The sequence below is a fragment of the Phyllobates terribilis genome, unplaced genomic scaffold (genome assembly GCF_046119375.1).
Source record: "Phyllobates terribilis strain yellow unplaced genomic scaffold, ASM4611937v1 Scaffold_5__5_contigs__length_657084704, whole genome shotgun sequence".
Classification (NCBI taxonomy): Eukaryota; Metazoa; Chordata; class Amphibia; order Anura; family Dendrobatidae; genus Phyllobates; species Phyllobates terribilis.
The window spans coordinates 24816953-24842246 of record NW_027362765.1 but is presented as its reverse complement, the minus strand read 5'-3'; the positions used below and the strand labels follow the sequence as shown (position 1 = coordinate 24842246).

General features: G+C 44.2%; 1 protein-coding gene across 3 annotated transcripts in view; it reads right to left on the bottom strand.

Moving 5' to 3' along the window:
* Positions 1-9815: 9815 nt before the first annotated feature.
* The window catches only part of LOC141271787 (uncharacterized), a 138822-nt gene continuing 123343 nt past the window's right edge, over positions 9816-25294 (bottom strand). For all 3 annotated transcript variants that reach the window (XM_073681937.1, XM_073681935.1, XM_073681936.1), the window contains one exon: positions 9816-16872. In XM_073681937.1, coding sequence (XP_073538038.1) covers positions 15515-16872 — 1358 coding nt within the window. In that variant the 3' untranslated portion in view covers positions 9816-15514. The remainder of the gene's footprint in view (positions 16873-25294) is intronic.

Here is a 25294-nt window from a genome sequence, read left to right as displayed (position 1 = left end):
CAGACTTGTACTCTGTTCTGCTGGTGCACGGGCTGGTGTAAAAAATGTGTTAAAAGACTCACAGAAATTGCTTAATTTATTTATTTTACTCACATATAGCACCATTAATTCCACAGCGCCTTACAGACATTATCGGTACTGTCCCCATTGGAGCTCACAATCTAAATTTCCTATCAGTATGTCTTTGAAGTGTGTGAAGAAACCGGAGGAAACCCACGCAAACATGGGGAGAACATACAAACTTCTTGTTGACCTTGGTGGGGTTTGAACCCAGGACCCCAACACTGCCAGGCTGCAGTGTTAACCACTGAACCACCATGCTGCCTCTGCCACTCACACTGCTGCTGCTAACGTTTTTGCGTTGATGACGTTCCAGGGGTTGGAAGTCTAGAACTGCGATGCACACTGTGTGCCTCACTGCTGTCTTGGCGAAAAACACTATTTTTGTCTACAAGTGTGTTTCGATACTCCAGCATGCGCACGTCCCTTAAAGGGGGAAAAGCATCTGGCAAAATTTACTCTTGTATCGTGAATCTAACATAGTGGCAACCCAGTAGTCAGCACTATTTCTAATCCTAACAATATGGGCAACAATCAGGTTGCAGATAGTTCAGCAAGAAGGCACTCATGAGTCGGGCACTTCCGTGAGGTCCAAGTCCATGATGTGTTGGTGGCAGGGTAACACTTAAGCTTGCTTCCTCCGTCCCCTCCTGCCAACCACGGACAACAGAGAGGGGATCATTATCCTCTTCATCTCCTGACTGTTGTGTGCCCATCATCTCCTCCTCCTCCTCTATTTGTTCCTCGGCTCCTGCACCATCACTAACAGATTATCTGTCTGGTACCATGAGTCCCCCCTCGATTGCTGTAATCGACCCTCCCTTGGCACCTGCCTGTGCAACTACAGTCTGGAACTTAGAGATATTGTTATCCCTTCCACATCCTCCTCTGCTTCCTCCTCTTCCTCTGGGACCACCACCTCCTCCTGCACACTATTCAAAGTGTGGTCCAGCAGTGGGAATATGCAAATTATCTCATCAGGACTCCTCCCCTGGTTTACCGATGTCCTCTTTTCAGCTCCAACAGCCAAAATCCAGTGTTCTTTGAGCTCGCGGAGACTCTTCACTTACCCCAAAATGCAGTGGGAATATGCAAATTATCTCATCAGGACTCCTCCCCTGATTTACCGATGTCCTCTTTTCAGCTCCAACAGCCAAAATCCAGTGTTCTTTGAGCTCGCGGAGACTCTTCACTTACCCCAAAATGCAGTGGGAATATGCAAATTATCTCATCAGGACTCCTCCCCTGGTTTACCGATGTCCTCTTTTCAGCTCCAACACCCAAAATCCAGTGTTCTTTGAGCTCACGGAGACTCTTCACTTACCCCAAAATGCAGTGGGAATATGCAAATTATCTCATCAGGACTCCTCCCCTGGTTTACCGATGTCCTCGTTTCAGCTCCAACAGCCAAAATCCAGTGTTCTTTGAGCTCGCGGAGACTCTTCACTTACCCCAAAATGCAGTGGGAATATGCAAATTATCTCATCAGGACTCCTCCCCTGGTTTACCGATGTCCTCTTTTCAGCTCCAACAGCCAAAATCCAGTGTTCTTTGAGCTCGCGGAGACTCTTCACTTACCCCAAAATGCAGTGGGAATATGCAAATTATCTCATCAGGACTCCTCCCCTGGTTTACCGATGTCCTCTTTTCAGCTCCAACACCCAAAATCCAGTGTTCTTTGAGCTCGCGGAGACTCTTCACTTACCCCAAAATGCAGTGGGAATATGCAAATTATCTCATCAGGACTCCTCCCCTGTTGGATTCCGTTGTTTCTGATCCCTATTTATATATTGGCTTCATGTGATCTGTGAGGGGTGCCATGCATACAAGGATAAGGGGTGCCATGCATACCAGGATGGGGAATTGGGGTGCCATGCATACTAGAATGGGGATGAGGGGTGCCATGCATACCAGGATGAGGGATGAGGGCAACGTATAACAGGAAGGGGGGGGCCATATATTCCAGGATGGGGGATATTAGTAAAGAATTGGGGGACATTACCCCCATAACAGTGCATCATGACCACATTTTTTGCTTACATTTTTTTTTCCTCCTCTAAAACCTAGGTGCGTCTTATAGTCCCGAAAAATACGGTAACTCTTTTGTGCTGCTAATATTGTGCTCCAACCAAGAGTCCACATTTGAAAATCTAAATTCTTTGTGCTAATAGTGTAATCGTGAAACAAGGCCACATTTCTGCATAAAAATATTTTGTGCTGGTAATATTTTAGTCCAGGCAGGAGTCCACATTTGAAAATACAAATTCTTTGTTCTAATAGCGTGGTCCTGAAACAAGCCCACATTTCTACCTATAAATATTTTGTGGTAATATTTTGCTCAAGACAAGAGTCCACATTACTGAATCTAAATTGTTTGCGCTAATAGCGTGCTCCAGAAAGTAGGCCACATTTCAGTATATAAGTATTTTGTGGTAATATTGTGCTCAAGCCAGGAGTCCACATTTCTGAATCAAAATTCTTTATGCTAATAGCGTGGTACAGAAACCAGGCCACATTTCAGTACAGTATATAAATATTTTTTGCTACTATTTTTGCTTCAGCCTGGAGTCCACATTTTTGAATCTAAATTGTTTGTGATAATAGCGTGCTGCATAAAGCAGGCCACGTTTCTGCATATAAATATTTAGTGCTGGTAATATTTTTGTCCAGCCAAGAGTCTACATTTGAAAATCTAAATTCTTTGTGCTAGTAGTGTGGTCCATAAACCAGGCCACATTTCAGCATCTAAATAGTTTGTGCTAATTGTGTAGTGCAGACACCAGTCCACATTTTAGGATAGGACAGGGCCTGGGACAGGGCTTGGACCAGCATCTCTAGCTTAAACATTGATCAGTAACAAGTGGATGAGTGACAGGTGTAGGCCTGGTGCTGTGAGAGCCCTGCCAAATTCAGGAAACACACATGAAGGATGCCTGAACCTGTTGTCTGAACTTGTGGAATACAAACATTTCCAAAAATTCAGGGCAGACACCACTAAAGTGGCATCAATTTCCCAAGAGTAGAAATAGTATAATGGAGCTCTAACACCCCTTCCACTAAAGGCAACCCACTAGATGGAGACCCAACTTGGAGTCTCCACATTTCAAAAAATTGTTAGCAACATCAATAGCAGTAGCAACTGCAGGCACAGAAGCAATGGCAAAGGTGTCACAGACTGCAATAATGACAGATCAATGCAACACACTTAAAATGACACCATCGCCTAGTCTGCGACTGGGGTGCAAGTCATTGGAGATCCATGACTTGTTCATCTTGATAAAAAATTAGGCGGTCTACACTTTCAGGGGACAGCCGGATGTGCTTATCCATCACAACACCATCAGCAGCGCTGAAGACACGTTCTAAGAGAACACTGGCTGCCGGACATGACAAAACCTCCAAGGCTTGACAGGCAAGCTCATACCACGCTTCCATTTTTGAAGACCAAAATTCAAAAGGGTCCAAATCATCCCCTGATGACATTGATATTGAGCTCGAGATAATCCTGCACCATCTTCTCCATTCGTTCACTAAGTGTCAGACTTGTACTCTGTTCTGCTGGTGCACGGGCTGGTGTAAAAAATGTGTTAAAAGACTCACAGAAATTGCTTAATTTATTTATTTTACTCACATATAGCACCATTAATTCCACAGCGCCTTACAGACATTATCGGTACTGTCCCCATTGGAGCTCACAATCTAAATTTCCTATCAGTATGTCTTTGAAGTGTGTGAAGAAACCGGAGGAAACCCACGCAAACATGGGGAGAACATACAAACTTCTTGTTGACCTTGGTGGGGTTTGAACCCAGGACCCCAACACTGCCAGGCTGCAGTGTTAACCACTGAACCACCATGCTGCCTCTGCCACTCACACTGCTGCTGCTAACGTTTTTGCGTTGATGACGTTCCAGGGGTTGGAAGTCTAGAACTGCGATGCACACTGTGTGCCTCACTGCTGTCTTGGCGAAAAACACTATTTTTGTCTACAAGTGTGTTTCGATACTCCAGCATGCGCACGTCCCTTAAAGGGGGAAAAGCATCTGGCAAAATTTACTCTTGTATCGTGAATCTAACATAGTGGCAACCCAGTAGTCAGCACTATTTCTAATCCTAACAATATGGGCAACAATCAGGTTGCAGATAGTTCAGCAAGAAGGCACTCATGAGTCGGGCACTTCCGTGAGGTCCAAGTCCATGATGTGTTGGTGGCAGGGTAACACTTAAGCTTGCTTCCTCCGTCCCCTCCTGCCAACCACGGACAACAGAGAGGGGATCATTATCCTCTTCATCTCCTGACTGTTGTGTGCCCATCATCTCCTCCTCCTCCTCCTCTATTTGTTCCTCGGCTCCTGCACCATCACTAACAGATTATCTGTCTGGTACCATGAGTCCCCCCTCGATTGCTGTAATCGACCCTCCCTTGGCACCTGCCTGTGCAACTACAGTCTGGAACTTAGAGATATTGTTATCCCTTCCACATCCTCCTCTGCTTCCTCCTCTTCCTCTGGGACCACCACCTCCTCCTGCACACTATTCAAAGTGTGGTCCAGCAGTGGGAATATGCAAATTATCTCATCAGGACTCCTCCCCTGGTTTACCGATGTCCTCTTTTCAGCTCCAACAGCCAAAATCCAGTGTTCTTTGAGCTCGCGGAGACTCTTCACTTACCCCAAAATGCAGTGGGAATATGCAAATTATCTCATCAGGACTCCTCCCCTGGTTTACCGATGTCCTCTTTTCAGCTCCAACAGCCAAAATCCAGTGTTCTATGAGCTCGCGGAGACTCTTCACTTACCCCAAAATGCAGTGGGAATATGCAAATTATCTCATCAGGACTCCTCCCCTGGTTTACCGCTGTCCTCTTTTCAGCTCCAACACCCAAAATCCAGTGTTCTTTGAGCTCGCAGAGACTCTTCACTTACCCCAAAATGCAGTGGGAATATGCAAATTATCTCATCAGGACTCCTCCCCTGGTTTACCGATGTCCTCGTTTCAGCTCCAACAGCCAAAATCCAGTGTTCTTTGAGCTCGCGGAGACTCTTCACTTACCCCAAAATGCAGTGGGAATATACAAATTATCTCATCAGGACTCCTCCCCTGGTTTACCGATGTCCTCTTTTCAGCTCCAACACCCAAAATCCAGTGTTCTTTGAGCTCGCGGAGACTCTTCACTTACCCCAAAATGCAGTGGGAATATGCAAATTATCTCATCAGGACTCCTCCCCTGGTTTACCGATGTCCTCTTTTCAGCTCCAACACCCAAAATCCAGTGTTCTTTGAGCTCGCGGAGACTCTTCACTTACCCCAAAATGCAGTGGGAATATGCAAATTATCTCATCAGGACTCCTCCCCTGGTTTACCGATGTCCTCTTTTCAGCTCCAACACCCAAAATCCAGTGTTCTTTGAGCTCGCGGAGACTCTTCACTTACCCCAAAATGCAGTGGGAATATGCAAATTATCTCATCAGGACTCCTCCCCTGTTGGATTCCGTTGTTTCTGATCCCTATTTATATATTGGCTTCATGTGATCTGTGAGGGGTGCCATGCATACAAGGATAAGGGGTGCCATGCATACCAGGATGGGGAATTGGGGTGCCATGCATACTAGAATGGGGATGAGGGGTGCCATGCATACCAGGATGAGGGATGAGGGCAACGTATAACAGGAAGGGGGGGGCCATATATTCCAGGATGGGGGATATTAGTAAAGAATTGGGGGACATTACCCCCATAACAGTGCATCATGACCACATTTTTTGCTTACATTTTTTTTTCCTCCTCTAAAACCTAGGTGCGTCTTATAGTCCCGAAAAATACGGTAACTCTTTTGTGCTGCTAATATTGTGCTCCAACCAAGAGTCCACATTTGAAAATCTAAATTCTTTGTGCTAATAGTGTAATCGTGAAACAAGGCCACATTTCTGCATAAAAATATTTTGTGCTGGTAATATTTTAGTCCAGGCAGGAGTCCACATTTGAAAATACAAATTCTTTGTTCTAATAGCGTGGTCCTGAAACAAGCCCACATTTCTACCTATAAATATTTTGTGGTAATATTTTGCTCAAGACAAGAGTCCACATTACTGAATCTAAATTGTTTGCGCTAATAGCGTGCTCCAGAAAGTAGGCCACATTTCAGTATATAAGTATTTTGTGGTAATATTGTGCTCAAGCCAGGAGTCCACATTTCTGAATCAAAATTCTTTATGCTAATAGCGTGGTACAGAAACCAGGCCACATTTCAGTACAGTATATAAATATTTTTTGCTACTATTTTTGCTTCAGCCTGGAGTCCACATTTTTGAATCTAAATTGTTTGTGATAATAGCGTGCTGCATAAAGCAGGCCACGTTTCTGCATATAAATATTTAGTGCTGGTAATATTTTTGTCCAGCCAAGAGTCTACATTTGAAAATCTAAATTCTTTGTGCTAGTAGTGTGGTCCATAAACCAGGCCACATTTCAGCATCTAAATAGTTTGTGCTAATTGTGTAGTGCAGACACCAGTCCACATTTTAGGATAGGACAGGGCCTGGGACAGGGCTTGGACCAGCATCTCTAGCTTAAACATTGATCAGTAACAAGTGGATGAGTGACAGGTGTAGGCCTGGTGCTGTGAGAGCCCTGTCAAATTCAGGAAACACACATGAAGGATGCCTGAACCTGTTGTCTGAACTTGTGGAATACAAACATTTCCAAAAATTCAGGGCAGACACCACTAAAGTGGCATCAATTTCCCAAGAGTAGAAATAGTATAATGGAGCTCTAACACCCCTTCCACTAAAGGCAACCCACTAGATGGAGACCCAACTTGGAGTCTCCACATTTCAAAAAATTGTTAGCAACATCAATAGCAGTAGCAACTGCAGGCACAGAAGCAATGGCAAAGGTGTCACAGACTGCAATAATGACAGATCAATGCAACACACTTAAAATGACACCATCGCCTAGTCTGCGACTGGGGTGCAAGTCATTGGAGATCCATGACTTGTTCATCTTGATAAAAAATTAGGCGGTCTACACTTTCAGGGGACAGCCGGATGTGCTTATCCATCACAACACCATCAGCAGCGCTGAAGACACGTTCTAAGAGAACACTGGCTGCCGGACATGACAAAACCTCCAAGGCTTGACAGGCAAGCTCATACCACGCTTCCATTTTTGAAGACCAAAATTCAAAAGGGTCCAAATCATCCCCTGATGACATTGATATTGAGCTCGAGATAATCCTGCACCATCTTCTCCATTCGTTCACTAAGTGTCAGACTTGTACTCTGTTCTGCTGGTGCACGGGCTGGTGTAAAAAATGTGTTAAAAGACTCACAGAAATTGCTTAATTTATTTATTTTACTCACATATAGCACCATTAATTCCACAGCGCCTTACAGACATTATCGGTACTGTCCCCATTGGAGCTCACAATCTAAATTTCCTATCAGTATGTCTTTGAAGTGTGTGAAGAAACTGGAGGAAACCCACGCAAACATGGGGAGAACATACAAACTTCTCGTTGACCTTGGTGGGGTTTGAACCCAGGACCCCAACACTGCCAGGCTGCAGTGTTAACCACTGAACCACCTTGCTGCCTCTGCCACTCACACTGCTGCTGCTAACGTTTTTGCGTTGATGACGTTCCAGGGGTTGGAAGTCTAGAACTGTGATGCACACTGTGTGCCTCACTGCTGTCTTGGCGAAAAACACTATTTTTGTCTACAAGTGTGTTTCGATACTCCAGCATGCGCACGTCCCTTAAAGGGGGAAAAGCATCTGGCAAAATTTACTCTTGTATCGTGAATCTAACATAGTGGCAACCCAGTAGTCAGCACTATTTCTAATCCTAACAATATGGGCAACAATCAGGTTGCAGATAGTTCAGCAAGAAGGCACTCATGAGTCGGGCACTTCCGTGAGGTCCAAGTCCATGATGTGTTGGTGGCAGGGTAACACTTAAGCTTGCTTCCTCCGTCCCCTCCTGCCAACCACGGACAACAGAGAGGGGATCATTATCCTCTTCATCTCCTGACTGTTGTGTGCCCATCATCTCCTCCTCCTCCTCTATTTGTTCCTCGGCTCCTGCACCATCACTAACAGATTATCTGTCTGGTACCATGAGTCCCCCCTCGATTGCTGTAATCGACCCTCCCTTGGCACCTGCCTGTGCAACTACAGTCTGGAACTTAGAGATATTGTTATCCCTTCCACATCCTCCTCTGCTTCCTCCTCTTCCTCTGGGACCACCACCTCCTCCTGCACACTATTCAAAGTGTGGTCCAGCAGTGGGAATATGCAAATTATCTCATCAGGACTCCTCCCCTGGTTTACCGATGTCCTCTTTTCAGCTCCAACAGCCAAAATCCAGTGTTCTTTGAGCTCGCGGAGACTCTTCACTTACCCCAAAATGCAGTGGGAATATGCAAATTATCTCATCAGGACTCCTCCCCTGGTTTACCGATGTCCTCTTTTCAGCTCCAACAGCCAAAATCCAGTGTTCTTTGAGCTCGCGGAGACTCTTCACTTACCCCAAAATGCAGTGGGAATATGCAAATTATCTCATCAGGACTCCTCCCCTGGTTTACCGATGTCCTCTTTTCAGCTCCAACACCCAAAATCCAGTGTTCTTTGAGCTCGCGGAGACTCTTCACTTACCCCAAAATGCAGTGGGAATATGCAAATTATCTCATCAGGACTCCTCCCCTGGTTTACCGATGTCCTCGTTTCAGCTCCAACAGCCAAAATCCAGTGTTCTTTGAGCTCGCGGAGACTCTTCACTTACCCCAAAATGCAGTGGGAATATGCAAATTATCTCATCAGGACTCCTCCCCTGGTTTACCGATGTCCTCTTTTCAGCTCCAACAGCCAAAATCCAGTGTTCTTTGAGCTCGCGGAGACTCTTCACTTACCCCAAAATGCAGTGGGAATATGCAAATTATCTCATCAGGACTCCTCCCCTGGTTTACCGATGTCCTCTTTTCAGCTCCAACACCCAAAATCCAGTGTTCTTTGAGCTCGCGGAGACTCTTCACTTACCCCAAAATGCAGTGGGAATATGCAAATTATCTCATCAGGACTCCTCCCCTGGTTTACCGATGTCCTCTTTTCAGCTCCAACACCCAAAATCCAGTGTTCTTTGAGTTCGCGGAGACTCTTCACTTACCCCAAAATGCAGTGGGAATAAGCAAATTATCTCATCAGGACTCCTCCCCTGATTTACCGATGTCCTCTTTTCAGCTCCAACAGCCAAAATCCAGTGTTCTTTGAGCTCGCGGAGACTCTTCACTTACCCCAAAATGCAGTGGGAATATGCAAATTATCTCATCAGGACTCCTCCCCTGGTTTACCGATGTCCTCTTTTCAGCTCCAACACCCAAAATCCAGTGTTCTTTGAGCTCGCGGAGACTCTTCACTTACCCCAAAATGCAGTGGGAATATGCAAATTATCTCATCAGGACTCCTCCCCTGGTTTACCGATGTCCTCTTTTCAGCTCCAACAGCCAAAATCCAGTGTTCTTTGAGCTCGCGGAGACTCTTCACTTACCCCAAAATGCAGTGGGAATATGCAAATTATCTCATCAGGACTCCTCCCCTGGTTTACCGATGTCCTCTTTTCAGCTCCAACACCCAAAATCCAGTGTTCTTTGAGCTCGCGGAGACTCTTCACTTACCCCAAAATGCAGTGGGAATATGCAAATTATCTCATCAGGACTCCTCCCCTGGTTTACCGATGTCCTCTTTTCAGCTCCAACACCCAAAATCCAGTGTTCTTTGAGCTCGCGGAGACTCTTCACTTACCCCAAAATGCAGTGGGAATATGCAAATGATCTCATCAGGACTCCTCCCCTGGTTTACCGATGTCCTCTTTTCAGCTCCAACAGCCAAAATCCAGTGTTCTTTGAGCTCGCGGAGACTCTTCACTTACCCCATAATGGCAGAAAAATTGCTGTATCACCAGGTTGAGGATGTGAGCCATGCAAGGCACGTGTTAGGTTGCCCCAGTGTAGGGCCGCCACCATGTTTGCACTGTTATCGCACATGGCCTTCCTGGCTCCAGGTTCAGTGGAGAAAGCCATTGTTCAAACTCGGCCTGGATAGCGGTCCACAACTCTTGAGCTGTGTGACTGCGATCTCCAAGGCATATTAATTTAAGTACTATTGCACTGTTGGAACACGCGTTTCATTATGGAAGAGATGAGGGTGCAGGTGGAAACCCTAGAGGTGGAGGAGGCAGAAGCAGTGGAGGAAGTGTTAGATACACTTTGAGGATTCCAAGATTTGGTGTCTAGTGGATTAGTTCACCATCCCTTGATGTGTAGTGGTTTAGTTCTCCAACCCTATGTCACGGGTGTGTCAGGTGTTATAGACAGTCGCTCTAGATCTGGCTGTAGAAGGTCTCTGTCCTTGGCATTGCAGACGCCTTCTTAATCCTTCCTTAGGACCCAGTGGCTACCTCCCTCCTGCTGTTAATTGACACACCATTGCATGGGAGTTAAAAACCCTCAATTTGCTGCAGGAAAGGGCCAGTGACACTTCTATGTACCGTTGTGCATGCTTAGAGCACTAGCTGTTGGCTGGCTTCTTCTCTGGTGCCCTTGGAGGACAGTTGGCGTTTCTCCTCTGGTCTCTGCTCAAGCTAAGTTCATCCCCTTTGTTAGTCTACTTTGTTGTCTTTAGTTTGTAGTGGGGCCTGACCAGTGCTCACCCCTCCCCCTCCCTATCTAGGGCCAAGCTCTAGGGATATAAAGGGTTTAGGATCCTGCTCGGTGATTGGTGTGGAGCCAATATAGGGATGGTAGGTTAGGCAGGGTGTTATTAGATCTGACTAGGGGTCTCCACTCCCCCTTTCCCTAGTGTTTGGGCTTCCTTCCCCTCATGTTGCACTTAGTCTTTCCCACACCTTGCTTGACACCCTAGGTGTTTAGTAGTTTAGTTCTCCATCCCCAAGCACACTGCAAGTCTTGCAGATTCAAAGACTTGTGGAGAAGCCCCTTCCCCGCTTGCCCCCACAGCCACCAGAGTCACCCAGTGCCCAGTCAGCGAGATGTAACACCCCTGGTCATGCTTGCTCGTTCAGGTGTCTAATAAAATGCACCCTGGCAGACATAGATTTTTTTCAAGGAAAGGGTGATTTGTCTGCGACATGCTGCTGTAGTGCAGGCACATCTTTCTTAAAGAAGTAATGGCGACTGGGCAACTGGTACTGGGGGACTGCGACAGCCATCAGCTTTCGGAAACTCTCTGTATCCACCAGCATTTCCATGGCCAACAGATTGGAGATGGTGAAGTTCAAGCTCTTAGCTTTAGCATGTGCAGGAGGAAACAATCTTCGATGGAGTAGGGTGAAAACTACAAACTGCAGGACTGTGAGAGAGGTGCAGGTGGAGAGGTTATGGTAGATTGAGAAAGATGTGGTGTGCTCGGTGTCGGAGATCAGTCAAAAACAGCAGGCATGTCCACTTCCGTAACAGCTGATGGGCTCTCACTCACCCCGACTGGAGCAGGTAAACAAGTGGAGGTTCTGCAGCCGGAGACCTGTGTGAGGACACTTGCCACAGTAATGGAGGAGGAAGCAGCAGCAGATGCGGTTGATGGGGTAGCCGGTGATTGGCGAGGCCCGGTAGTCTGTATTTTAGCGCAGTGAAATTCCCAGACTAGAGCATGTTGATCGCGCATGAGCCGGTTCATGCATGTACTAGTCAAATTATTGGATTTTTTGCCTCTGAGTCATTTTTTACAAAGTTGGGAGATAGTGAGTTGGATCATCCTTGGCGGTCTCAAAAAAGTCCCAGGCTAGGCAACCCTTACCGCCCCTGCGAACTGCAGACCCGTGACCGCTGGTGGCCACAGCCAGAGTTGGGGCCGAGGATGCAGTGCTTGTCGTGGTTGCATCACTCCGTGTCTGTGCGGGGAGCTGCAATGTAACTTCCTCATATTCCTCCTCCTTTGCTGAGGTACTGAGCTGCGTGATTCTGGGTTCAAACCAAGTGGGATCTACGTCTCTGATCTCCCACTCCTCGTCCTGAGTCACCCTTCTCCTCTTCCTGCCCTGACAGTACAGTACAGTCCGCGTACGCCTCTGGCATCTAAGTCTCATCACATCACCTCCACACCCGGGGGTTAACATCTGGTGACGAGTGTCTGGATTCTGCAGGGACCCTACTGAAAAAAAAATTTCAGTAGGGTCCCAGCATAATGCCCATGTAATACAATGTGTGAAAAGCTCTGCAGACTCGTCCATCTGTAGTTGTCCACTGGCAGTTGGATAATTGTGACGAAGGAGGAAACAAGGGTAATTGGGGTGCCACCTCTGAAGACTAATGTGTGTGATGTGGAGGTTGAGGAGGAGGGGCCACTTGATGCAGAGCTTGCCATCTACTGCAGCACATGCACTTTCTGTCCCTCATCTACAAGAGGTACCGCTGTGTGGTTGCTAAAGAAAAGGAGTTAAGTAGCCCATCCAGTAAAAGACGTTGTCAAAATGCTGCACAATTACTCACTGCAGCAAAACAAAGCTACTTCTAATCTCTCATACCATCCCTGTTTCACAACCCTAAACAGCTATTCAGTATTTTCAATTCTCTCCTCCTTCCCCCCGCTTCACCTCCCTCTCCTTTCATCTCAGCTGAAGACTTTGCCTCATTCAAGCAGAAGATTGACAATATAAGGCAAAGCTTTTCCCTAAAGACCCCACAGCCCCTCCTCATAACTACTCAACTCTCCTCCAAAACCAGCTTCTCCACCATCACAGATCAACTTTCCTCTTTACTCTTCAAATCACATCTCACCACCTGTGAACTTGACTCAATCCCATCCCACCTAATTCCAAACCTTACCATAGTCTTCATCCCAACCCTAACCCAGTACACACCATTGTAGGAAATCTTCAGTTTCTTGGCAAATTCTCGCATGGTATAGCCTTCATTTCTAAGAACAAGAATAGACTGTCGAGTTTCACATGAAAGTTCTCTTTTTCTGGCCATTTTGAGAGTTTCATAGAACAAACAAATGTAATGCTCCAGATTTTCAACTAGCTCAAAGGAAGGTCAATTTTATAGCTTCTCAAATCAGCCAAACCGTTTTCAGCTGGGCTAACATACTTGTGCAAGGGTTTTCTAAACATCCATTAGCCTTCTTACACAGTTAGAAAACACAATGGAATGGGCATGTATACACCTATGTAGATATTGCAAAAAAAAAAAAAAAGACGTTTGCAGCTAGAATAGTCATTTACCACATTAACAATGTATAGAGTGTATTCCTGATTCATTTAATGTTAGCTTCATTGAAAAAAAAAAGTGATTTTCTTTCAAAAATAATGAAATTTCTAAATAACCCCAAACTTTTGAACGGTAGTGTACCTCTCTGGACCGGATATCACTTCCTTACTAACCAGAATCACACAATGTCTGTCCGCTATTTCATCTTTCTTCTCTGCTAGATTTATAAAACCTTACAGAGATAAAACCAAATTCATCATCTTTCCACCATCTCATTCAACCCACCCAACTGACCTATCCATCAAAGTCTATGGCTGCCCACTATCCCCAGTCCCGCAAGCTTGATTCTGATCTCTCCTTCAAACCTGAGATCCAAGACCTTTCCACTTCCTGACGACCCCAACTCAAAAATATCTCCCGGATTCACACATTCCTCAACTAGGAGTCTGCAAAAACACTAGTGCATGCCCGCATCATCTCCTGCCTCGACTACTGCAACCCCCTGCTCTGTGAATTCCTTTCTAACACTCTCACACCCCTCCAATCTATCCTAAACAAATATGGTCAACTAATCCTCCGGTCACCCCGCTATTCCCCGGCTTCTCCCCTCTGTCAATCCCTGCACTAGCTTCCCATTGCCCAGAGACTCCAGTTCGAAACCCTAACTTTGGCATATAAAGCCATCCAAAACTTGTCTCCTACATACATCTGTGACCTAGTCGCCTGGTACTTACTTGCACGCAACCTCCGGTCCTCACAAGATCTCCTTCTCTACTTCCCTCTTATCTGCTCTTCCCACAATCACATACAAGATTTGTTCCATGCATCTCCGACACTCTTGAACTCGCTACCTCAACATATCAGACTCTCTGCTACCGTGAAACCCTTCAAAAGGAACCTGAAGATCTACCTCTTCTGAAAAGAGTACAGCCTGCAGTAACCACTGCTCCACCATACCACTGCACGACCAGCTCTACCCTCACCTACTGTATCCTCACCCATCCCTTGTAAATTGTGAGCCCTCGTGGGCAGGGTCCGCTCTCCTCCTGTAGGAGTCAGTGACTCGTTTTTGTTCATGATTATTGTACTTGTTGTTTGCTATGTATACCCCTTTTCACATGTAAAGCGCCATGGAATAAATGTCGCTATAATAATAAATAATAATAATTATACTATTTGTACTCTGGTACAATGATGCTACTTTTCCTGGTGTCTGTCCCTAATTTGGCCCCCCTAAAGGTGTTGTCTATGCGTTTGGTTTTGCTTCGCAGTGAATTCAATGTGGATCGGATATGCTTCAAAGGACTGTTCGAAGAACAGAACCTTGAAAGGTTGGCTCATCTCTACTATTTTTACCCCTTTCCCAGTGTGAAAATGTAAAATCTGTGCTATAGTTACATTTTTCCCACCAAAATTTTGTTATTTTTTTCTTCACAGGCTGCAGAAACCACTGGAGTTTGCAGAGATGAATACAGCTGAAGAAACTGAATGTAAAACACACAGCATCTGAATACATAGAATAGTCAATTCTCAGACAGTGAGGTGTGTCAGACTCGGCCTCAAAAGGCTTTGGGTGATGGTGTCACTGGAGTATGCTGGGCGACTTGTGAAAGCTGTCGTGGAGTACAAGAATGGGCAATGGTCATAGAAAAAGGAAGTATAGTCCATCCCTGGAGCCGAGACATTTGCCTAGTATTACTCATGATGAACATCATTACATGAGAATAAATTTTAAGCTAAAACTTAATAAAATTTCAGATATTTTCAGGCATAAATTTAAAAGTTGACAAGTTTTTTGTATTTCGAAAAATGAATCTCAGAATAACTGGCAAGTTTAGTATTTAGAAGCATTGTAAAGTTATTACCACATGAAGTGACACGTCAGATTTGAAAAATGGGACTTGGTTATGAAAAACTAAATTGCCTGACACTAAAGTCCTAATATTTTGAAGCAGCAGATCAAGTCCTGTAGGTTGCAGGGATTGGAGTTGATTATCCAGCATCCACAGCTGCTTAATATGATGTGAGATGAGATGTATTTGAAGGTCACGTAAACATGTAACTGCTTGGCAACGAAACCGGTGGCATGAAGCTCCTGATATCGCACAGTTTTTGTGCTCATATTATTCCCAGAGGAGTTTTTGTCGGTTTTTGGCTGAGTTACTATGGTTCATAAATGCTTCGAAAATGCACACTACGTGGCTAAAAACCTGATTTCAACAATTTTCAATAAAAGTTCTCATTTTCTTGATATGAAAACGGCTTCTCCCCTGTGAGTTTTCTGATGTTGGAGAAGATGTGATTTAACAGTAAAACATTTCCCACATTCTAAACATGAAAATGGCTTCTCCCCTGTGTGAATTCTACTATGTCTCACAAGAACTGATTTATCTGTAAAACATTTCTTACATTCTGAACAAGAAAATGGCTTCTCCCCTGTGTGAGTTCTCTGATGTTGCTGAAGATGTGATTTCAGGGTAAAACATTTCCCACATTCTAAACATGGAAATGGCTTCTCCCCTGTGTGAATTCTCCTATGTCTCACAAAATCGGATTTATCTTTAAAACATTTCCCACATTCTGCACAGGAAAATGGCTTCTCCCCTGTGTGATTTCTTTGATGTTGAAGAAGATGTGATTTGAAGGTAAAACACTTCTCACATTCTGAGCATGAAAATGGCTTCTCCCCTGTGTGAATTCTCCTATGTCTCACAAGATCTGATTTATCTGTAAAACATTTCCCACATTCTGCACAGGGAAAAGGCTTTTCTCCTGTGTGGGTTCTTTGATGTATAAGAAGATATGATTTTAAGGTAAAACATTTCCCACATTCTGAACATGAATATGTCTTCTCCCCTGTGTGAGTTTTCTGATGAGTAACAAGATTTGATTTACCTGCAAAACATTTCCCACATTCTGAACATGAAAATGGCTTCTCCCCTGTGTGAATTCTCTGATGTCTAACAAGATTTGATTTATCTGCAAAACTAAACCCACATTCTGAACAACAAAATGGCTTGTCCCCTGTGTGACTTCTCATGTGTCTAACAAGATTTGTTTTCTGATTAAAACATTTCCCACAATCTAAACAAGGAAAAAACATCTCACCTGTGTGACTTCTCTGATGTAAAATAAGATTTGATCTACTTACAAAACATTTCCCACATTCTGAACATAAATGTGTTTTTTCCGCTGTGTGAGTTTTCTCATGTTTAACAAGATCTGATTTCTCGTTAAAATATTTCCCACACTCTAAACAAGAAAATATTTTCTCCGTGTGAACTTTTTGATGTGTAACAGAAGACGATTCTAGGGAAAAAACATTTCCATATTCTGAACATGAGAGTGGCTCCTCTGCTGTAAGAGCACGTTGAGTTTGAATGTCCCTTTTGTGACTTTCATTTTTCTTAATAGTCTGTGATGAATCAGAAGATAGGACCTGTTTAATAGGATCAGATGATTGAGCTTTGCTGTGAGGAGATGATGGTATATCAGGGATAATGGGATACACTTTATTTGCATCCTGTGTGATATCAAGTTCCTCTGATTTAAATATTGAAGATGTCAGCTGTCCCCCTGATCTCTTTTTACCTTCATCTGCCAAAAATAAAACCAATTATTATTTTTCAGATAAATAACCTTAATAGTTATATTTTTACAACATTTTTATATGAAATGTTCACAGAAATAACAAAGTTATCTAGCAAAATATAATTATCCATGAAAAAAAACGGTTTAACCGGTTCAGGACCGCCCACTGTACATAAACGTCGGCGCTGCCTGGGCTCTGTGCAGCGCCGACGTTTAAAAACGGTGGGTGGTCCCGCAGCGCTCAGGACCCCCAGGGTCCTGCTAGCGCTGCGGTACCGGTTCAGAGCGATAGCTCTGACATGTGGCATCATGGGGACCTGATTGGATCAGGTCCCCATGATGTTAACCTGTTCCTATCTTCTAGATGCCGCGATCCATAGCGATCGCGGCATTTAAAAGATAGGGACAGCCGGTGGTCGGCGATCGGGACCCCCCACATACCTGTCAGCGGCGGGGATCCCGGTGCTGTGACCTCTGACATCATCGAGACCTGATTGGCTCAGGTCTCGATGATGTCAGCGTCACACCAGCCAATCAGAGAGATCACCAGGGAAGTTTGTTTTAGCAACAAACTTTCCCGGGCGATCTGCCTGATAAATGCAGTTTCTCCTCCGATCTCAGTGAGAGAGCAGAGGAGAAACAGTGTGACAAGAGCTGTCAGCCTTGCCACTGTGAAATTAAAAAAAAAAAAAAAATAAAAAAGAAAGTAAGAGTTAGGGTTAGTGAGTCTGTCAGATCAGTCAGTCCTGTCAGATCAGTCCAGTCAGATCAGTCCAGTCAGATCTGTCAGTCAGATCTGTCAGTCAGATCTGTCAGTCAGTCCTGTCAGATCTGTCAGTCAGTCCTGTCAGATCTGTCAGTCAGATCTGTCAGTCAGTCCTGTCAGATCTGTCAGTCAGTCCTGTCAGATCTGTCAGTCAGATCTGTCAGTCAGATCTGTCAGTCAGATCTGTCAGTCAGTCCTGTCAGATCTGTCAGTCCTGTCAGATCTGTCAGTCCTGTCAGATCTGTCAGTCCTGTCAGATCTGTCAGTCAGTCAGTCCTGTCAGATCTGTCAGTCAGTCAGTCCTGTCAGATCTGTCAGTCAGTCCTGTCAGATCTGTCAGTCAGTCAGTCCTGTCAGATCTGTCAGTCAGTCAGTCCTGTCAGATCTGTCAGTCAGTCAGTCCTGTCAGATCTGTCAGTCAGTCAGTCCTGTCAGTCAGTCAGTCCTGTCAGTCAGTCAGTCCTGTCAGATCTGTCAGTCAGTCAGTCCTGTCAGATCTGTTAGTAAGTCAGTCCTGTCAGATCTGTCAGTAAGTCAGTCCTGTCAGATCTGTCAGTCAGTCAGTCCTGTCAGATCTGTCAGTCAGTCAGTCCTGTCACATCAGTCAGTCAGTCCTGTCACATCAGTCAGTCAGTCCTGTCACATCAGTCAGTCAGTCCTGTCAGATCAGTCCGGTCAGTCCAGTCCGGTCCCGTCCTTTCAGTCCGGTCCGTTCAGTCCAGTCAAAAAATATAAAAATAAAATGGCCCGTCAGACTTATACCGCAGAGGAGGTGTATGCCCTGCTGTGTTCTGACACTGATGACAGCGCAATCTCAGATGGAGATATGGATTTTGAGGGCTTTAGTAGCGGCGACACTGAGAGCCCAGAAATGAGCAGTGATTCTGTTCCATCCTCAAGCCCAAGGACCAGTACAGCAATAGGGGCAAATAGCGCTACTGGAGAAACGTCTCCAAATCAGGGAACACTGCCCAGTACAAGCGCTGTCCCTGCTACTAGTGAATTGGCGCACGCCAGTGTACAAGGGGCGTTGCCACATGATCTAGCATTTCCCAGATGGGAGGCTTCAGATTCGGCTGCTCCATTCAGCCCTGATTTCAACGCCATTCCTGGTATAAATGTGGAGGTGGAACATTTTGGACCAATTCATTTTTTTAATTTGTTTTTTACAGACAGCTTGCTAGAGCATATTGTCGTGCAAACAAATTTATACGCGTCCCAATTCATAAGCCAGAATCCCCGATCTTACTATGCTAGGGCAAATTTATGAACACCAACTAATGTCCCGGAAATAAAAAAATTTTTAGGACTTACATTTGCCATGGGGCTTGTTAAAAAACCGAGCATTCGATCCTACTGGTCCAACCACCCTGTTCAAGCCACCCCTATGTTTTCAGTCATTCTGCCTAGGACCCGTTATGAAATGCTCATGCGGTTTTGGCATTTTAACGACAATAGTCAATGCCTGCCCAGAAATGCCCCAGAACATGACAGGTTATATAAAATTAGACCCATCATTGAAAATTTGTCAGAAAAATTCTTAAGCCTCTACACCCCAACACAAAATATTTCTATAGACGAGTCCCTTGTAAAATTCAAAGGAAGACTGCACCTCAAGCAATTTATCCCATCTAAAAGGGCAAGGTTTGGAATAAAGCTCTATAAAATGTGCGAAAGTTCAACCGGATACACATCCGCTTTTCGCATATATGAGGGGAAAGATAGCCAACTAAACCCACCAGGATGCCCTACTTATCTGGGGACATCTGGAAAAATTGTTTGGGAGCTGATAAGTCCATTTTTTCAAAAAGGCTACAATCTATATGTGGACAATTATTACACCAGCATACCCCTATTTAAAAGTCTGGTTGAACACAACATCGGGGCTTGTGGGACCATCCGTAAAAACCGTCAGGGGTTTCCACAACCATTGGTCAACCAAAAGTTTCAAAAGGGGCAGTCAGGGGCTGTACGCAACGGAGAGCTGCTTGCCCTGAAATATAGGGATAAGAGGGATATTTTTGTCCTCAGCTCGATCCACACAGATGCCACAAGGGCCACTGTAGAACTAGGATCCACCACTCCGAAGCAAAAACCTGTGTCAGTCATTGACTACAACAAACACATGGGGGGTGTGGACCTTGCAGACCAGGTTCTACAGCCATACCAGGTATCAAGAAAGTCCTATACCTGGTATAAAAAGTTGGTTATTTATTTGTTTCAGGTGGCCACATACAATTCTTTTGTGTTGTACAAAAAAGCAGGAAATTCAGATCCTTTTCTTGATTATCAAGAAAAGGTAATTGAAAATCTTGTCTTTCAAAGTGTTAGCCCCGCTCATCCATTAGAATCTGAGGATGTGAAAAGACTCACTGAGCGACATTTTATTGCACTTATTCCAGCAACGGAAACAAGAAGGAACCCCCAGAAAAGATGTCGTGTATGTACTAAGAGAGGAATGAGGCGTGATACCCGCTACTATTGCCCACAATGCCCATCATTGCCAGCCTTATGCGTCACTGACTGCTTTAAAATCTTCCACACAGAACCACGTTTTTAAACTGTAAAAATGTATCCCAATTTGTCATTCAAACATTTGGTTCATTTAGTGAATGACACATTCGGGTAGAGCTCACTTAATTTCCAGGGGGGGTTCTCCAGAATCTAAACCTTCCATTGCGTGCTTGTTTCTGGAAATCATCCATTGAGTTAAAATGGTCACTAAACCCATAGATGAATTCCCAGAGGGGTTTCATTTCCAAAATGGGGTCACTTCAGGGGGGATTCTTTAGCTCTGGTACTCTGAAAAGTGCCAGAACAGCATAATCCCCCCTGAAGTGACCCCATTATAGAAATGACACCTCTGTGGGAATTCATCTATGGGTTTAGTGACCATTTACCTATCTACTTATTTTCCCACCACTAGATTAATTTATACAGAGGAGTAGATTGTAAAATTCGGTCACTTGTTGTGGGTTTCCTCTGTTTAGGCACCTCAGGGGCTCTCCAAATGCAACATGGCGTCCGCTATCCATTCCAGTCAAATTTCCATTCCAAAAGTCAAATGGCGCTCCTTACCTTCCAAGCCATGCTGTGCGCCCAAACAGTGGCTTTGCACCACATATGGGGTATCAGCGTGCTCAGGAGAAATTGCACAACACATTTTGGGGTCCATTTTTTCTGGCTGCCCTTGTGAAAATTAAAATTTGAGGCTAAAGTAGCAGTTTTGTGTTAAAAATGTGTTTTTTTATTTTCACACTTCAACATTATAAAATTCTGTGAAGCCCCTGGGGGTTCAAGGTGCTCACCACACATCTAGATAAGTTCCTTGAGGGGTCTAGTTTCCAAAATGGGGTCACTTGTTGGGGGTTTCCTCTGTTTAGGCACCTCAGGGGCTCTCCAAATGCAACATGGCGTCCGCTATCCATTCCAGTCAAATTTCCATTCCAAAAGTCAAATGGTGCTCCTTACCTTCCAAGCCATGCCGTGCGCCCAAACAGTGGCTTTGCACCACATATGGGGTATCAGCGTGCTCAGGAGAAATTGCACAACACATTTTGGGGTCCATTTTTTCTGGCTGCCCTTGTGAAAATTAAAAATTTGAGGCTAAAGTAGCAGTTTTGTGTTAAAAATGTGTTTTTTTATTTTCACACTTCAACATTATAAAATTCTGTGAAGCCCCTGGGGGTTCAAGGTGCTCACCACACATCTAGATAAGTTCCTTGAGGGGTCTAGTTTCCAAAATGGGGTCACTTGTTGGGGGTTTCCTCTGTTTAGGCACCTCAGGGGCTCTCCAAATGCAACATGGCGTCCGCTATCCATTCCAGTCAAATTTCCATTCCAAAAGTCAAATGGCGCTCCTTACCTTCCAAGCCATGCCGTGCGCCCAAACAGTGGCTTTGCACCACATATGGGGTATCAGCATGCTCAGGAGAAATTGCACAACACATTTTGGGGTCCATTTTTTCTGGCTGCCCTTGTGAAAATTAAAAATTTGAGGCTAAAGTAGCAGTTTTGTGTTAAAAATGTGTTTTTTTATTTTCACACTTCAACATTATAAAATTCTGTGAAGCCCCTGGGGGTTCAAGGTGCTCACCACACATCTAGATAAGTTCCTTGAGGGGTCTAGTTTCCAAAATGGGGTCACTTGTTGGGGGTTTCCTCTGTTTAGACACCTCTGGGGCTCTCCAAATGCAACATGGCGTCCGCTATCCATTCCAGTCAAATTTCCATTCCAAAAGTCAAATGGTGCTCCTTACCTTCCAAGCCATGCCGTGCACCCAAACAGTGGCTTTGCACCACATATGGGGTATCAGCGTGCTCAGGAGAAATTACACAACACATTTTGGGGTCCATTTTTTCTGGCTGCCCTTGTGAAAATTAAAAATTTGAGGTTAAAGTAGCAGTTTTGTGAAAAAAAGTTAAATGTTCATTGTTTTCTTCCACATTCCAAAAATTCCTGTGAAGCACCTGAAGAGTTAATAAACTTCTTGAATGTGGTTTTGAGCACCTTGAGGGGTACAGTTTTTAGAATGGTATCACTTTTGGGTATTTTCTGTCATAAAGGCTCCTCAAAGTCACTTCAAATAAGATGTGGTCCCTAAAAAAAATGTTTTTGTAAATTTTGTTGTAAAAATGAGAAATCGCTGGTCAACTTTTAACCCTTATAGCTTCCTAACAAAAAAAAATTTTGGTTCCAAAATTGTGCTGATGTGAAGTAGACATGTGGGCAATGTTATTTATTAACTATTTTGTGTGATATATCTCTCTGATTAAAGGGCATGAAAATTCAAAGTTTGAAAATTGCAAAATTTTCAAAATTTTCGCCAAATTTCCGATTTTTTCACAATCAAACGCAAGTGATATCAAAGAAATTTTACCACTATCATGAAGTACAATATGTCACAAAAAACAATCTCAGAATCAGGGGGATCCGTTGAAGCGTTCCAGAGTAATTACCTCATAAAGTGACAGTGGTCAGAATTGAAAAAATTGGCCCGGTCACGAAGGCAAAAACAGGCTCTGGCGCGAAGTGGTTAAAGTTTAATAGCTGAAAGCACAAAACAGTAGAGCGTGGTGTTCAACTTTCCCACATGCTCCCACATATTGCAATAAAAAGCTACCAGAAAATATTAGTGTGAAGACACCATGGGGCAACCCACAGCAGCACAGAGACCACATAGGGGAGCAATATTACTGTCTAAAAGCCATATAGGACATTATTAACAAATGGGGGCTGTGGTAAAGCAACTTGCTCGGCTCTCACAGAAGCAGACACAAAACACACGTCTCGGGTTAACTTCCTGCTGGTTTATTATATGGCATAAACTCCAGCAGCATTCCACAAAAATAAAAAACAAGTCCTCTCTGGGATAATGGGAAAACAAAAGATAAAGTATAGCACAGTCCATAAGTGAGCGAGGCTTCAGTGAAGTCCCACCAAACACCAGTTCGTCGGTGTTGCTCTCTGGCTTGACCACACACAGCCTGGGGACTTCACTCTCCAGACCACACTAGAGAAAAAAAAATAGTGACTGAGCATTTAACCTTGCTCAGCCACACCCTGAGGGGAGGTAGGGTGAATGACTTCCCACTCATCTCTATGTCATTCACACCAAACAACTCCCTTCACAATGGTGATTAAACCCCCAACATATAACATGCTGGGGAAAAGTTGTAGGTTCAGTTCACACAGACTAGCAGCAGTAGGGACACATACCTCCCCTCGCATATAACACCAGTGACTCTGTCACAGGGCCATATACTGTAGAAGCATAAGGACATTATTAATGTATAGGGGCAACATAGGAGGGCATTGTTTATGTATGGGATCACAAAGGGGAATATTATTACTGTATTGGGGGCCATAATAGGTAGGTGAACAATACTACTATATGGGTGCCATGATGGAGGCAATTCTACTGTGTTTGGGCACAAGGGGACACACGGGAACATCACTACTGTACTGTATTTTATTTTGGGGGATACTGTAACAGAGGTAATGTTACTGTAAAATTGGAAAGGGTGTTCTTAAAGTTATTAACCATAGATTTCCAATGCATAAATTAGCATGCTTACTTTGGAGATAGGTAAAACGGGTGGTTAACTTTACTGATGTGTTAGTTGAGATGCCTTTATGCTCGAACTCATATTTCCCCTCCTTGAGTATCTACCAGTCTTTTACTTTTTGGGCTACTAATAATGTCCATTCACTAGGTGATCTCTATGACCAGCCTGTGTCATTATCCCTTGAGCAATTGCAGACCAAATAAGACCATGTTCTCAATTCTTTAGATACCTTCAGCTTAGATCGGCATTTTTTGGTTAATTATTTGAAGTTAACCCCTTTACCCACGATGGTTGTTTGCACGTTAATGACCAGGCCAATTTTTACAATTCTGACCACTGTCACTTTATGTGGTAATAACTCTGGGATGCTTCAACGGATCCCACCGATAACTGAGATTGTTTTTTCGTGACGTATTGTACCTCACATGATAGTGGTAAAAGGTATTTGATATGACTGCCGTTTGTGAAAAAAAACGGAAATTTAGCGAAAATTTAGCAATTTTCAAACTTTTAATTTTCATGTCCTTAAATCAGTGAGATATGTCACACAAAATAGTTATTTATTAACATTTCTCACATGTCTACTTTACATCAGCACAATTTTGGAAGCAAAGTTTTTTGTTAGGAAGTTATAAGGGTTTAAATTTGACAAAGTTTTTCAACAAAATTTACAAAACCATTTTTTAGGGACCACATCATATTTCAAGTGACTTTGAGGGGTCTATATGACAGAAAATACTCAAAAGTGACACCATTCTAAAACTGCACCGCTCTAGGTGCTCAAAACCACATTCAAGAAGTTTATTAACCCTTCAGGTGCTTCAGAGGAATTTTTGGAATGTGGAAGAAAACAATGAACATTTATTTATTTTTTTTCACAAAAATTTTACTTTAGACCAATTTTTGTTACTTTTGCGAGGGTAACAGGAAAAAATGGACCCCAAAATTTGTTGTGCAATTTATCCTGAGTATGCCGATACCCCATATGCAGGGGGAAAATCACTGTTTGGATGCACGGCTTGACTCGGAAGGGAAAGAGCGTCATTTCACTTTTTGAATGTAAAATTTGCTTGAATAATTAGCGGAGCATTTGGAGAGCATCTGACAGAGCCGCCATCAGGGCATTACTGCCCTTACTGCTGTATGATACCCGGTAAACAGCACTAAAGAGCGGGGGCCCGGTCCGGGGTCCCCCCTCTTGTGCTTCTGCTCACTGGGCCCCAGGGTATTGCGTGTTGCCGGCGTACATGTCAGCGCAGGGAGCTTCAGCCTTAGTGCCTGGGAGCTGTCACTGCTTTGCAGCTCCAAGGGAGTCCCTCCGCCTCTTCTTTGAAGCGCTGGAGTCGGCGCGTACAGGATGCGATTACGTCATCACGTACTCGCCGGCATCGAGCGCCAGGATGCCAGTCCGGAAGTGGAACTGCGCCTGCAGGGATATTATGAGAGGTAAGTATAAAACCTTTTTTTTTTTTTTTTTTTTTTTTTTTAAATAGAATTAATTAAATGGTGGGGAGAGCAAATGATGAACTGGGAGTGGGGAGAGCACATGATGAACTGGGAGTGGGGGGTAGGGAGAACAAATAATGAACTGGG